The sequence below is a fragment of the Loxodonta africana genome, chromosome 19 (assembly GCF_030014295.1).
Source record: "Loxodonta africana isolate mLoxAfr1 chromosome 19, mLoxAfr1.hap2, whole genome shotgun sequence".
NCBI lineage: Eukaryota > Metazoa > Chordata > Mammalia > Proboscidea > Elephantidae > Loxodonta > Loxodonta africana.
Genome location: NC_087360.1, coordinates 45,882,084 through 45,894,746, shown reverse-complemented (window position 1 = coordinate 45,894,746; position 12,663 = coordinate 45,882,084). Strand labels below are relative to the sequence as shown.

General features: G+C 45.4%; 1 protein-coding gene across 4 annotated transcripts in view; it reads left to right on the top strand.

Moving 5' to 3' along the window:
• The window catches only part of EPHX2 (epoxide hydrolase 2), a 76,444-nt gene that overhangs the window by 18,352 nt on the left and 45,429 nt on the right, over window positions 1–12,663 (top strand). For all 4 annotated transcript variants that reach the window (XR_010318626.1, XM_003412363.4, XM_064272655.1 and 1 more), the window contains exons 4-8: window positions 1,206–1,396; window positions 2,821–2,943; window positions 6,467–6,541; window positions 10,958–11,053; window positions 11,584–11,662. Coding sequence is in view for 3 of the 4 variants with exons in the window: in XM_003412363.4 (XP_003412411.1) it covers window positions 1,206–1,396; window positions 2,821–2,943; window positions 6,467–6,541; window positions 10,958–11,053; window positions 11,584–11,662 (564 nt within the window). In the remaining variant the exon portion in view is untranslated. The remainder of the gene's footprint in view (window positions 1–1,205; window positions 1,397–2,820; window positions 2,944–6,466; window positions 6,542–10,957; window positions 11,054–11,583; window positions 11,663–12,663) is intronic.

Sequence of the window (12,663 nt, the reverse complement as noted above, 5' to 3'; positions counted from 1 at the left end):
GGTGGAGTTTAGGTCAGTATACAGGTAAATGTGTTCTGAGATCCCAGATCTTCTCTGACTTGATGGAAAGCCATTCTTAAAACCTGACTCCAGGGTAAGTTTTATCAAATGACAAAAAAAAAAAAACCCCAGCATTATCAAAATAGCTGTAAAAATGAAGGAATTGTATTTAATAAAGGAATTTAAACCAGTGACTGCCTTGTCAGCAGAATTTCTCCTGATGACCAGATGGGACTAGTAATGACCTGAAAGAAACTCTTGTCCCAACCTCTTGTCACAGTGATGAAAAAACAAGGCCGTTTAAGCAACTATAATATTTTCAGGCCTCTGGGGGTCAGAGTGGGTGAGCTATGAGCTGGCTGACACAGGTTCAAATGATGCCAAAGGTCTAGGACATGAGATCATATTTGTCCAATAGGCAGCTGTTTGGTGTCAGCGTCCGGCTTGTCCTTTTACGCACATTAAAACCATTCTACCCTCTCCCCAGTAGACTTGCCCAGGTTGTGGCTAAACCATCCACTTCCCTAATTTCTCACTCATATTAGTCTCACTGTAGACTCACCTGTGTCTTGTTTCAGGCATTGCCTGGTTCTTGCCCTCACTTGTTAAGCAGATAAAGCCAGGAGATTCTCTGTTTTCATTTCTCTAGTTTTGGCAGGGGAAAGCAGGCCCCGAAACCACTACAGGTGTTTGAAATATAGCAGAGCAGACTTTGCCATAATATGGCACAGTGGCAGGAGCACTGAAGTGGAAGTCTGCAGGCCCGGGCCCGAGGCCTGGTTCTGCTTCACACTCACTGTGTGACTCTGGGCAGGCCATGACTTGTCTCAGTTTCTGTTTCCTCATCTGCAGATCTGGGATAGTGAGATACGCCCTGCCTACCCAAAAGGTGGTGCGGATCAGATGAGCTGATGAATGTCAAAATGTTTTGATGCTCAATTGTAAGGGATTAAGGGACCATAGTGTTTTAATCTGGGCTTCTGAAAGCCTTTAATGTGTACACTTAGGTCATTTTCAGGTCTCGTGTCAGGAGATGCATATAGGCCAAGATGATTCTTTTTCAGTTTGTCACTTGAGAAGCTGGATATCAGGAGATCGATGTAAGTGAGCAAGACCCCACCTGGCTCCATTTTAGGCGCTGCCTGTGGGGCATTTTGAGCTTCTCAGAGCAAGGTTCTACGATTCACTGGTGACTTCTCATTCAGGATTTACAACCTGCATCCTCACCAATAACTGGCTGGTCGATAGTGCCCAGAGAGGCAGCCTGGCCCAGCTGATGAGTGAACTGAGGCTGCACTTCGATTTCCTGATAGAGTCATGTCATGCTGGAATGGCCAAGCCTGAGCCTCAGATTTACAAGTTGGTACTGGACACCTTGCAGGCCAACCCCAATGAGGTAAGTAGAAGTTGCCTTTAGGTCAGTAAGAAAGTACCAGAGATATTGAAGCCAAAGAGAATTTGAGGGGGTGGGGTAAGGTAAAGTGCCTAGCAGGACATTTCTATGTCCAGTGGAAGGTTCTGCTTCATCCAGACTAGGACTTCTTCCAAAGGACTATCACACATCCTTTTAGTCCAGGAAGCCTTACCATCTGGCCTGTTTCTGTGGCTCTTATAGAATCTTGGTTAAAACAGGCATCATAGAAAGCTGCTAGTCCAGCTGTCTCTGTTTACTTAGGAAGAAGCGGGACCTTGGGAGACTTTGCCAAGGCTACAGAGTAGTCGTGGTCACCCCACCAAAGGATGAGGAGTGATAGAATTCAGAACTGCAGCAGTCTCCTACCAGGCAGCACTACAGCCCTAGATCCTGCCTTTCATACGTCTCCGGACTACTTAATCTAACACACTGTTTTTGTCTTGTTCCTCTAATTTTCGAAAAGGCGATTGGACCAAGTTTAAATTCCTTTCCCTGACATTTCTGACGCTTTCTTGCTGACTCCACCTCTCCCACAGGCTGTTAGGTCAAACCCTGAGAACTCCAGTCATTGGGACTCCTTGTCACGGCAGTCCATTTCTCCTCTTGGACTTCGCTTCTGCCCTTCTCAACACTTGCGATATGCTTTTTGTCAATGCTTTGAATTTAAGGAGGTTCTTAAATATAACAGTCTTTTTATTTCCAGAGTTTGGATTAGATGAGCAGTTCATAATTCTAGGCCTGCCCTTTTCCAAGATTTTAAATAAATTCACCCATGCTTTCTTCTGCTAATTTCAGGATCTTTACTTACTTTTAAATCTTTGATTTGTCTGGAATCTATTTTGGGATAAGATGTGAAATGAGGATCCATCCCCCCCGCCCCAAACAGTTAACTGGTCAGACCCACATCGTTCTTCCTCACTGTTTGGGCTTGACACCTTTATTATAAGCTAAATTCTCATTTGTATTTGGGTCTGTTTGTTTTGTAGTACCAAACTATTCAACCTTTTATAGCTTCATGATTTGTTTTCTTATCTGCCCTCATTACTGTTCTCTTCCAGACATTTTTTTTTTTTTTTTGCCTATTCATAACATGTAGATTTTTCCAGGTGAATTTCAGTGTTATCTGGACACGTTTATATTGTCTTTTGATCTTGCTGTTTCAGGATTTAGGCTGAAATAAATAAGTGTATGTGGGGACATGTTTATTTATCTGTGTGTTTATATATATACACTTATGTAGTAAAATATTTTTAATTTTAAAAATGAATAATTATGCTGAAGGAAAATCATTTGTAATTTCATCATCCTAAAATAACTACTGTTAGCATTTTAATGGTTATTTTCCCTCGTGCACGCATTTGTCTTTTATAGAGGTAATACTAGTATACATGCTATTTTGGGCTCAGGTTGTTTTCTTAGATGACACTGAGGCTAATCTGAAGCCAGTCCGTGATTTGGGCATGACCACCATCCTTGTCCAAGACACCGATGCAGCCCTGAGAGAACTGGAAAAAGTAACCGGCATGCAGGTAATTTTAAGTCTGAGCTGACCTGAATTTCCAGTAACTCATATGTAGTTTATGTACATAAGAGGCAAGATAGGTGAGAGGATAACTCAGTGTATGTGAAGGTCATTGGTCGTGGTTCCAAGGGCACCTCTCAAATGGACTGCCATCACCCATCACATTCATCATGGCATCAGCATGGTGTCTTGGGACACTGAAGGCAATTTCTTTCCCTTCACCCAGCTCACAAGGAACAGAAGCTCTGAGAGCAAGGACGTATATAGTCTTAGTACCAGAATCCAGGAACCAAGACAAGGATGGTGGCTTTCAAAGCCATCTCAACCTTATTATTTTTTTCTTTTTAGCTAACCTCAGCACAACAAATTCTAACCACTCTGCATGTATTAGCTCAGTTATTCCTGATAATAACCGTATGAAGTCAGAGTGACCACTGTCTCCCAATTGTTGTTGCTGCTGTTGGGTGCCTTTGAGTCAATTCTGACTCATAATGACCCCATGGGATAGAGTAGAACTGCGCCATAGGGTTTTCTTGGCTGTAATCTTTACAGAAGTAAATCACCAGGTCTTTCTCCTGTGGAGCCACTGGGGGGGTTTGAACTGCCAACCTTTCAGTTAGTAGCTGAACGCTTAACCATTGCTCCACCAGGGCTCCTTCCAACCTTATTTTTTAAAGTAACTATTGAGAATTTCTGAAAAAAAATCAGCCATTGAAAACACTATGGAGCAGAGTTCTACTCTGACATACCTGGGGTCGCCATGAGTTGGAATCGACTTGATGGCAACTGGTGGTCTGTTGAGAATTTACCTGATAGACCTGCATCAGTGTGGCAGAGCATATGTCCATCCTGGCCTGGACTGACCTGTCACTCAAGCAGTGAGCATTTTTGTTCCGCTGTGGTCACTCCCTCGGGGGGTCCAGAAGGGAGCTTCTGCAGTAAATGTTGCAAGTGTCACACACAAGGATGGAAAGCCCTTAACAGTGGCCCAGGGAGCTGCCAGAGGATGAGCTGCTCCACCAGAGCTGAGACACCTCATTCTTTTGAGTCTGTCTAAGATCAGTGTGATGTTAGTCGAGTCTAGGAGGGACTGAGTTGCACAAGCCTTTTCAGTAGAGCAGCGCCCTGGCAAATGTCAGCACGTGGGGGAGGAGGGAGGGAGGCGCCACATACTCCGTCAGGCTTGCACAGTGCCCAAGACTTCCCAGCCGTTTCTCAAAGGGGACAATTTACTTTGCTTCTTTACTGAATAAGATGTACATGTAGTGACTTTACAATCTCAAAGCATCTTGCCCAGACTTGTCCTCTGAAAGTCTAGAAGCCTCACGCAGCAGAGAGGAAGGTGCAGTGGCCTCGGAATCAGAGCATCCATGGCCTTGTCTGGTCTCTCGCACACACTACTTTGTCACCTTGTCACATCTGAGCCACAGGTAGCTTATCTCTAGAATTGGGGTAGGTCTTTATACCTGGCCTGTAAAATAGGGAAAGAAAACCGTGTCCCACCTCTCTTCTCAGGAGTATGGGGAAGATAAAAGGAAAAACGGAAACCACTCCTTTTTAAACAGGGAAAAGCTTTACTCTTGCCTCACAGGAGGCTGTGGAACTCGGTCGTGAACAGTCTGTAAACTGTAGGAACAAACAGAATCATTCAGGTAGAATACCACCACCTTCCCCACCCCTGGAAGTTGTAGGACATCCCTTGGTTTGTGGCCTAGGAAGCTAGAGGCATCTCTGGGGGAGGACCCCAAGGTCAGATTAACAAAAAGGACTCATTGCCACCCCATCCCCACCATGCTGAGTCCCTCCTGCCAGACCCTGGGTCCTCTCCTGACTCACCTTCTGATCCCCTTCTTTGATCCCAGCACGCTCTCTCATGTTTAAAAGGGAGGTAAAATTTATAGTTTACCTCATTTTAAAAATCACTGGGTAAGTAAGGAGAGCCGTTTCTTTCTTAGGTCACACCTTCAGGACTGAAGACAAGAAATTTAACAGTAGGATTCACTAACATGTCCAACAACAGGTTTTGGTTGTAACACAGTGTTCACCTATCTGTATCTGGCATCCTGTCCTTGGTTATTTTTGCCTCAGGGAAACTGACACCAATAAGTTACAGAGCCATCCTTAAGAACTCGTTGTGCAGGAATGTTCCTGTCTACTTAGATGTTGTATAAACAGGGTGTCATGGATTGAATTGTGTCCCCAAAATGTTTATCTGCTTGGCTAGGCCATGATTGTGTGGTTGTCCTCCATTTTGTGATCCGATGTAATTGTTCTATGTGTTATAAATCCTAATATCTGCCTGTGGTTAATGAGGCAAGATTAGGTTATGTTAAAGAGGATCAGGGTGGGATGTAACACCCTTACTCAAGTCACAACCCTGATCTGGTGTAAGAAGAATTTCCCTGGGGTGTGGCCTGCTTCACCTTTTATCTTATAAGAGTTAAAAGGAGAAAGAAGCAAGCAGAGAGAGAGGGACCTCATTATCATCAAGAAAGAAAAGCCAGGAGCAGAGCGCATTCTTTGGACCTCAGGTCCCTGTGCTGAGAACCTCCTAGACCCAGGGGAATATTGATTGCAAGCACATGGAGATTTCTAAGGAATGCCAGGCCGACAGATGTTGAAAGGAGACAAAGACCTTCCTATTAAACTGTGAGCCGACAGAGAGAGAAAGCCTTCACCTGGGGCTGGCGCCCTGAGTTCAGACTTCTAGCTTCCTAAATTCTGTGAGAATACATTTCTGCTTATTAAAGCCATCCACTTGTGGTATCTCTGTTATAGCAGCACTAGATGACTAAGACAGAGGGGTTAGTCTAAACCCTCTGTGTCTCCAGGGCATAGAACTGGGACCTGCAGGTGGAAGGCACAGGGAGTTAGATTTGGGCTGACTGGAAGGAGAAGCCTTTCAACAGAGCCGTGCCATAATGGAATGGCTGCCTCGTGAGCTTTCCATTCCTGGCAGTGTCCAGTATGAGCTTGGGTGACCATGTGAGGAACTCCTATAGAAAAGAATTGTATTAGTTAAAGTGCAGAAATCTTAGTGGTTCAAAACAAGTGCTATTTAATTTTTGCTTTTATCATGTTCCATTGGTGGTGACCTGGGAGCTTTGCTTCACGCAGTCATTCAGATACCCAGGTTGATGGAGGACCCACTGTCTTCCACGTATGGTTTCCAAGGTCATGCCAGACACCAGCTGGAAGATGGGGGAAAGAGAATGTAGAGAAGCTTGCGGGAGGCTTTACTGGCCAGGCTCATTACTCTTCTGTCTGCGTTCCATTGGCCAGTACTCAGTCACACGATTCCACCAAACTGAAAGGAGAGCTGGGAAATGTAGTCTAGCTATGTGCCCAAGAACAAGGGGAAATGGATTGGTGACCAACTAGTCAGTCACCAGTGGGACTCGGGAGTCCCAAAGATGGTCTCTGAGGTCTCTTCTAGTGCCAGAGTTCTCAAGTTTTGTAAACTCACCATGAGAACTCTTCATAGAACGAAGCTGCAGCCATCTCTCTCACTGTACCTTTTGTATTTTCAGCTTCTCAGCACCACAACCCCTCTACCAACCGCATGCAAGCCAAGTGACATGAGCCACGGGTATGTGCCAGTAAAGGTAAGCACTGTCTTTCAATCAACTCAGTACTCACTGAACAGGTCACCTAACGTGACCACCCCACCACTCTTCCCAGCAGAGACATTTCTCAAATATTAAGGTCAGTTGAACATTCCCACTTAAAGGGAAAACAGCATTTCCCAAACAAGTGTCATTCCTCAGAAATTGGCAGAAGACATGGACCTGGCCTTAGATTTTGTAAAGCGTTATAACCGATATGGTCAAGCCCCCACAGAACAACAGACCATATGGGGTTTTGAGTGACATGGGGTGCTAATGCATGTGAGTGTCTGGTCTGTGTTTGGGGAGAACATTTTTTTCATTGAATAGGTATTTATTGAACACTTGCTTTGTGATACACACAGGTCAGGTACTAGGGATACAGTGATAAGCAAGGCATACCTCCCCTCAAGGGCCCCACAGTGAGGATAAAGAGAGGAAAAAGTAATTAAAATGCAGAGTAGTCAGTGCTAAGACAGGGCCACGTGCAGAGGGGGCCGTGACTCCTGACCTGGCCAGGGAGGTCTAACCCAGCCTGCTCATACAGAGCATGAGCTTTAGAACTTCTTCACTGGTTCACATTGGGCTCTCTCCTCATTTGTCATTGGACCTATTTAAATGGAAGTGACTTAAAGCTGTGGGTCACCTCTAAGTAAAACATGGCAGCATAGTCATGTGGTAAAGAGGACAAGCTTTGGAGTCAGATATACCTAGTTTGAATCCTACCTTTGCCAATTACTGATTTTATGACCTGGGGTAAGGTTCTTACGCACTCTGAGCCTCACTGTACACACCTTAGAATGAGATGACAGTAATGCCTTCCTCATAAGGTTCTTGTGAAGATTAAAAGAAATACTGTATATGAACCACAAGGCACAGTACCTGACACCACCCAATGGCTCAAAAAATGGTAGCTAATGAAGAGGAGGAAAAGAGCCCTGGTGGCTCATATGATTAAGCACTTGGCTGCTAACCAAAAGGTTGGCAGTTCGAATCTACCCAGTGGCTCAGTGGGTGAAGGACCTGGTGATCTGCCCTTCTAACTGTTACACCCGAGGAAACCCTGTGGTGCAGTTCACATAGGGTTGCTCTGAGTCAGAAGTTGACTCGATGGCACCTAACAACAATGAAGAGGAGAGGGGGTGACCTCAGGTGTGCGTGCTGGCCGTGGACACTCATGGGCGGAGCTGCTGCCCTGGAGATGATTGTTATTAGATGCCCTGACTCATGGTGACCCCATGCACAACGGAACAAAATGGTGTCTGGTCCTGCGCCATCCCGTAATGGGTTGCTGGTCAGACTTTTGTGATCCATGGAATTTCCATTGGCTGAGTTTCCGAGGCAGACCGCTAGGCCTTACTTCCTAGTCTGTCTTAGGCTGGAAGCCCACTGAAACCTCTTCAGCGTCACAGCAACACACAAGCCTCCACTGACAGACAGGTGGTGGCTGCACGTGAAGTTTATCGGCTGGAAATCGAACTCGGGTCTCCTGCGTGGCAGGTGATAATTCTGTCACTGAACCACACTGCCCCCGTCCTTGGAGGATAACCCCACAGATACGTATTGAGTACTTACTGTTTGCTAGGAACAGCAAGAAATACTGAATTAAATGTAGTATCTTCTCTGACTCAGGAATTTCATAGTCTAATGACCAGAGAAACACATTCATAACCAAGGTGTAACTGCTGTAACAAACTGCCCCAGAATTTCAGTGGCTTAACACAAAGTTTGTTTCTTGCTAATACATCCCAGAATGAGGCTGTAATTGACAGCAGTGCCCAGAGTGCTCAGAATGGGCTCTGTGAGGGGAGAGGCAGCAACCACAAAGGTTTACAACATGAAGTGAGCATCAAAGGATGAGTAGGATTTTTGATAGTAAGAAAGGACTTTCTGGTAGTGAAAGCTGTTGGCCAATATCACTACAATCCTTCCTGTAACCCTGGGTATTTGTGAAGGGAGTGAACTCTTAATAAGAAGGTACATTTAGATCTCTGGTAATCTCTGGTAGTGATGGGAAGTGAGGGTGCTTTGCTTGGAGCTGGGGTCTGGAATATAACTAACCTGGGGTCTTAACACTATGGACAGGGTTCATTCTCGTAATACTGTTCATGCTTGAGTATCCAGCCAGTTTCAAAATATTCTCATTTGACCTTGATCAGAGCTGCTTTACTACCCCATCTCACTGTTATTAGTTGCCATTGAGTTGGTTCTGACTCGTGGTGACATTATATGTAACAGAATGAAATGTTGCCCAGCCCTGTGTCATCTTCATGATCATTGGCATGTTTGAGTCCATTGTTGCCGCTGTTGTGTCGGGCTGTCTCATGGGGGTTTCCCTTGTTTTGGCTGACCCTCTGTTTTACCAAACATGGTATCCTTTTCTAGCGATTGTCTTTTCCTGATAACATGTCCAAAGTAAGTGAGCTAAGGTCTCACCATTCTTCTGAGAAGAAACAGCTACAAACATCCATGCTTCACCCTTTCTAACCACACCCCAAATTTAACAGCTGAGGCAGTGAACTCATGGGGATCCCCAACTGAGCCCAGGGTTTCAGGGTGCTGTTGCATTGCCCTCCAGATGCTTTGCCAGCACACTGAATCCTCATGTAAACCAAACTGGGTTGTTAATAGATCTTTCCTGTTTGCTGACTTTATGGTAATTTTATTAAAATAGAGTTTAGAGGAGGAGAAAGTACATATATTTGCCGAGCTTCTCAGTTGAGTGAAATTTGAAGTATCAAGAGCGAGCCTTTTAATTAGGATCTATGTTAAGCCTAATTAGAATCATTTGATTGGGCATAAACACTACAACAATTTTTAATACAAGGAGTGTAAAATTTAAAAAGAACTTTGCCAAGTGCTAAAGGGAAGACTCTGGGACATAGTTCAAAAAACAGATTGTAATCTGTAAAATGGTTTGTGCAATTTTAGCCTGGTGTTTTCTTGAGCAAAATAACTTGTGAATCTTGAAAGAAAATTCCAGTTTGAAACACCAGCTTGTAATAGTTTTACCCATTGAACCTGTTGCCTTCGAGTCAATTTACGACTCCTAGTGAACTGCCCCATAGGGTTTCTAAGGCTGCAATCTTTAGGGGAGCAGACTGCCGCATTTTTCTGCTGTTGAGTGGCTGGTGAGTTCATACCACTGACCTGTGGGCTTGCAGCCAAGAACTTAGCCACTGTGCCATGAGGGCTCCTTGTAATAGTTTTAGATACAGCCAAATAGAATTGTTGCAAATGAATTTCTATAATATGACTCCTATTATGGTCAATTTATTTCCATTACAAAGTTGGTAATATATACTTTCCTAGGAAGAAGAGGGTGCTTTCATTATATAGAAGGAGCCCTGGTGGTGCAGTGGTTAACTGAAAGGTCGACAGTTCGAACCCACCAGCTTCTCTGTGGGAGAAAGATGTGGCAGTCTGCTCTCGTAAAGATTAAAAAAAAAAAAAGCCTTGGAAATCCTAGTTCTACTCAGTCCTGTAGGGTTGCTATGAGTCAGAATTGACTCAACAGCAATGAGTTTTGATTATCTGTTGCTTTAGTTTGTTTGCTTAGACCCCACTGTACTAGTTGGGGTAGACTAACTACTGTAACAAGCAACCCCAAACTCTTCAGTGGTCTAACACAAAGTTTGCTTCTCGCTTGCACTATAGTCCAATGCAAGTCAGAGTGGGCTCTCTCCACAGTCTCCTCCTCTGTACAGGCTTGAGTATCCTTCCTCAAGGTCCAACCCATTCAGCTGGAAAAGAGAGGGAGAGTCAAGCGTGGGAGGTTTGTGTGGGCCCTGGAGCATAGCACACCTTTCTTCTGCTCACATTCCACTGGCTGGAACTGAGTCACATGGCCATACCAGGGGCCTAGGAAGTGTCACCATGTGCCAGGAAGAAGAGCAGAATGCGGACATCAGTGAGCTCTGGCAGTTTGCCACATCTGTCCAGCCCCTGGAAGGACTAGAACTGTAGCAAAGCTTGGAAAAAATTACACATTTAAGAGGCTAAACAGCTTTTAATGAAATAATCACAGTATTCAACACATTAATATGGCACAAAATCAGCCTCCAGTCAAAAATATTGAAAACAGATATGTCAAACAGCACCAGAAACTGATGGTATAATGGCCTTTTAGAGAGGAAGGCAAAGTTTTTTCATCTTTTTGTTTTCCACAGTATCATAATTTGTTCAGGCTTCTAGTTTTCCAAAGAAAGCCACCTGTTTTGTTGCACAGTTTTGGGTAGTTTTCTCTTCTTGGACATCTTCATATAACACTGGGCTCTTTAGCTTGGAAAGCTAGGCTGTGCAAGATTGAGCAACCGACTAGAATGCTGGCTTATAGCGACCTACAGAAGAGAGCGGGTACCTGGTCCACCAGCTGGAGGCTGATCATCAATGTCCACTCCACTCTCTCCTACACAGCCGGGGGTCCGTCTGCACTTTGTAGAGCTGGGCACCGGGCCTGTGGTGTGCCTCTGCCATGGTTTTCCTGAGAGCTGGTTCTCCTGGAGGTACCAGGTGAGGGAGACTGAGGGAAGGTGCACCTCAGTCAGGGGAAGGTGAGGGGAAAGCCTAGATGGCCTGGGCCAGCCTGTAATGTCCATTAGAAATGTAAGAAGCCGAAACCTTCCAGTGGAGCTTTGCCTCCAGAGCAGGTCCATGATGCCTGAGACCATGATCACTCCAGACCTCAGGGGAGTGCTGGTCCATAAATCACCTTTGCAGGTTAGGAAAAGCAACCTTTTTCAAGACAGTCTATGCCACCTGCTGGGAAATCTTTATAATAATATACAGATCTACAAGGTCTGTGCCAGGAAAGGTGCCCTCTTAGATGTGGCATTGTATGCAGTGCACAAACCTCACTGCCATACGTGGTGCCCTATCCAGACAGTCTCATTCCAGCCCCACGATGAGGATACCAGGTCATGCCATGCGGCAATTTGGACTGAGCCATTAATGGAGCAGCGGGGTAGAGGGTAGCCGAGAGGGTGTGTCAGCAAGGGACTGACCAGACACTCCAGTCTGTGCCTGAACTGTTTGTTTTCTAGATCCCTGCTTTAGCACAGGCGGGCTACCGGGTACTTGCTGTGGACATGAAAGGATATGGAGAGTCCTCTGCTCCTCACGGTGGGTGGATTCTCTTGTCATTCTGTATGGGTCATGCCTTCTGTCTGACCTCCCCACTTACTCTGTGCTGCCCCTGGTCCCAGGTCAGAGCAGGTGGCAGTTCAAGGCCTCCAGATAGAAGGGCTTGACTTTACCCCCTCTGCTCGAGTGTCTTGTATCTCTGCACATTTGGCCCCAGATGTCCCTGATTTCCACACAATGAGTAGTCAGCCCGTAGCCCCAAGGGAGCCCCCTGCTGGACAGTGAGGGTGTAGGCCAGATTCTCAACGCAGTGTCTTTGGATCCCAGAGGTCCCTAGGTGGCTGAGATGATTTACACTTTTTTTTATTAACCTAAAGGTTGACAGTTCGAACCCAACCAGCAGCACTGAAGGAAGGCCTGGCAATCTGCTTCTATAAAGATTACAGCCAAGAAAACCCTATGGAGCAGTTCTACTCTGTAACACATGGGGTTGTCATGAGTTGGAATTGACTCCATGGCAGTCGGTTTGGTGTTTGGATGGATCCCAGGGGAGTCTATCCAAGGATGGGCTTCAGAGGATTTCTAAACCCCTGAACCATGTGTGGATTTGTAAGCGTTTTCCTGTGGAAGAGAATCCATTGTTTTTATCAGTTTCAGAGGGGTTCTCAGCCAAAATACGTTAAGAACCATGAGTATGGAGGCAGGAATGTGACACAGCCTGGCGAGCAGCAGGACCCCTGACCTCTACAGGTCTCTGTGATGCAGGGAACAGCTGAGCCATCTGCTGCCCCCTCTCCCCCTTCTAAGGTATTTTCCCCATTTTTACATCAAAATGTCTGGCTGTGTTGAGTATGAAGTCAGCTGACGTGGACTGGATCTCACATGGACCAATTACATATCTTGCGCAGTGGTTCCCTAAATGTGACGACTCAGTGGCTGTTTCCTGCCTCCTGAATGATTCAGAAGCATGTTTCACAAAAGGAAAACCTTCAGTTCAAGCATTAGAAAGTCATCTAATAGTTGAATTGTTTTTGTTTTTA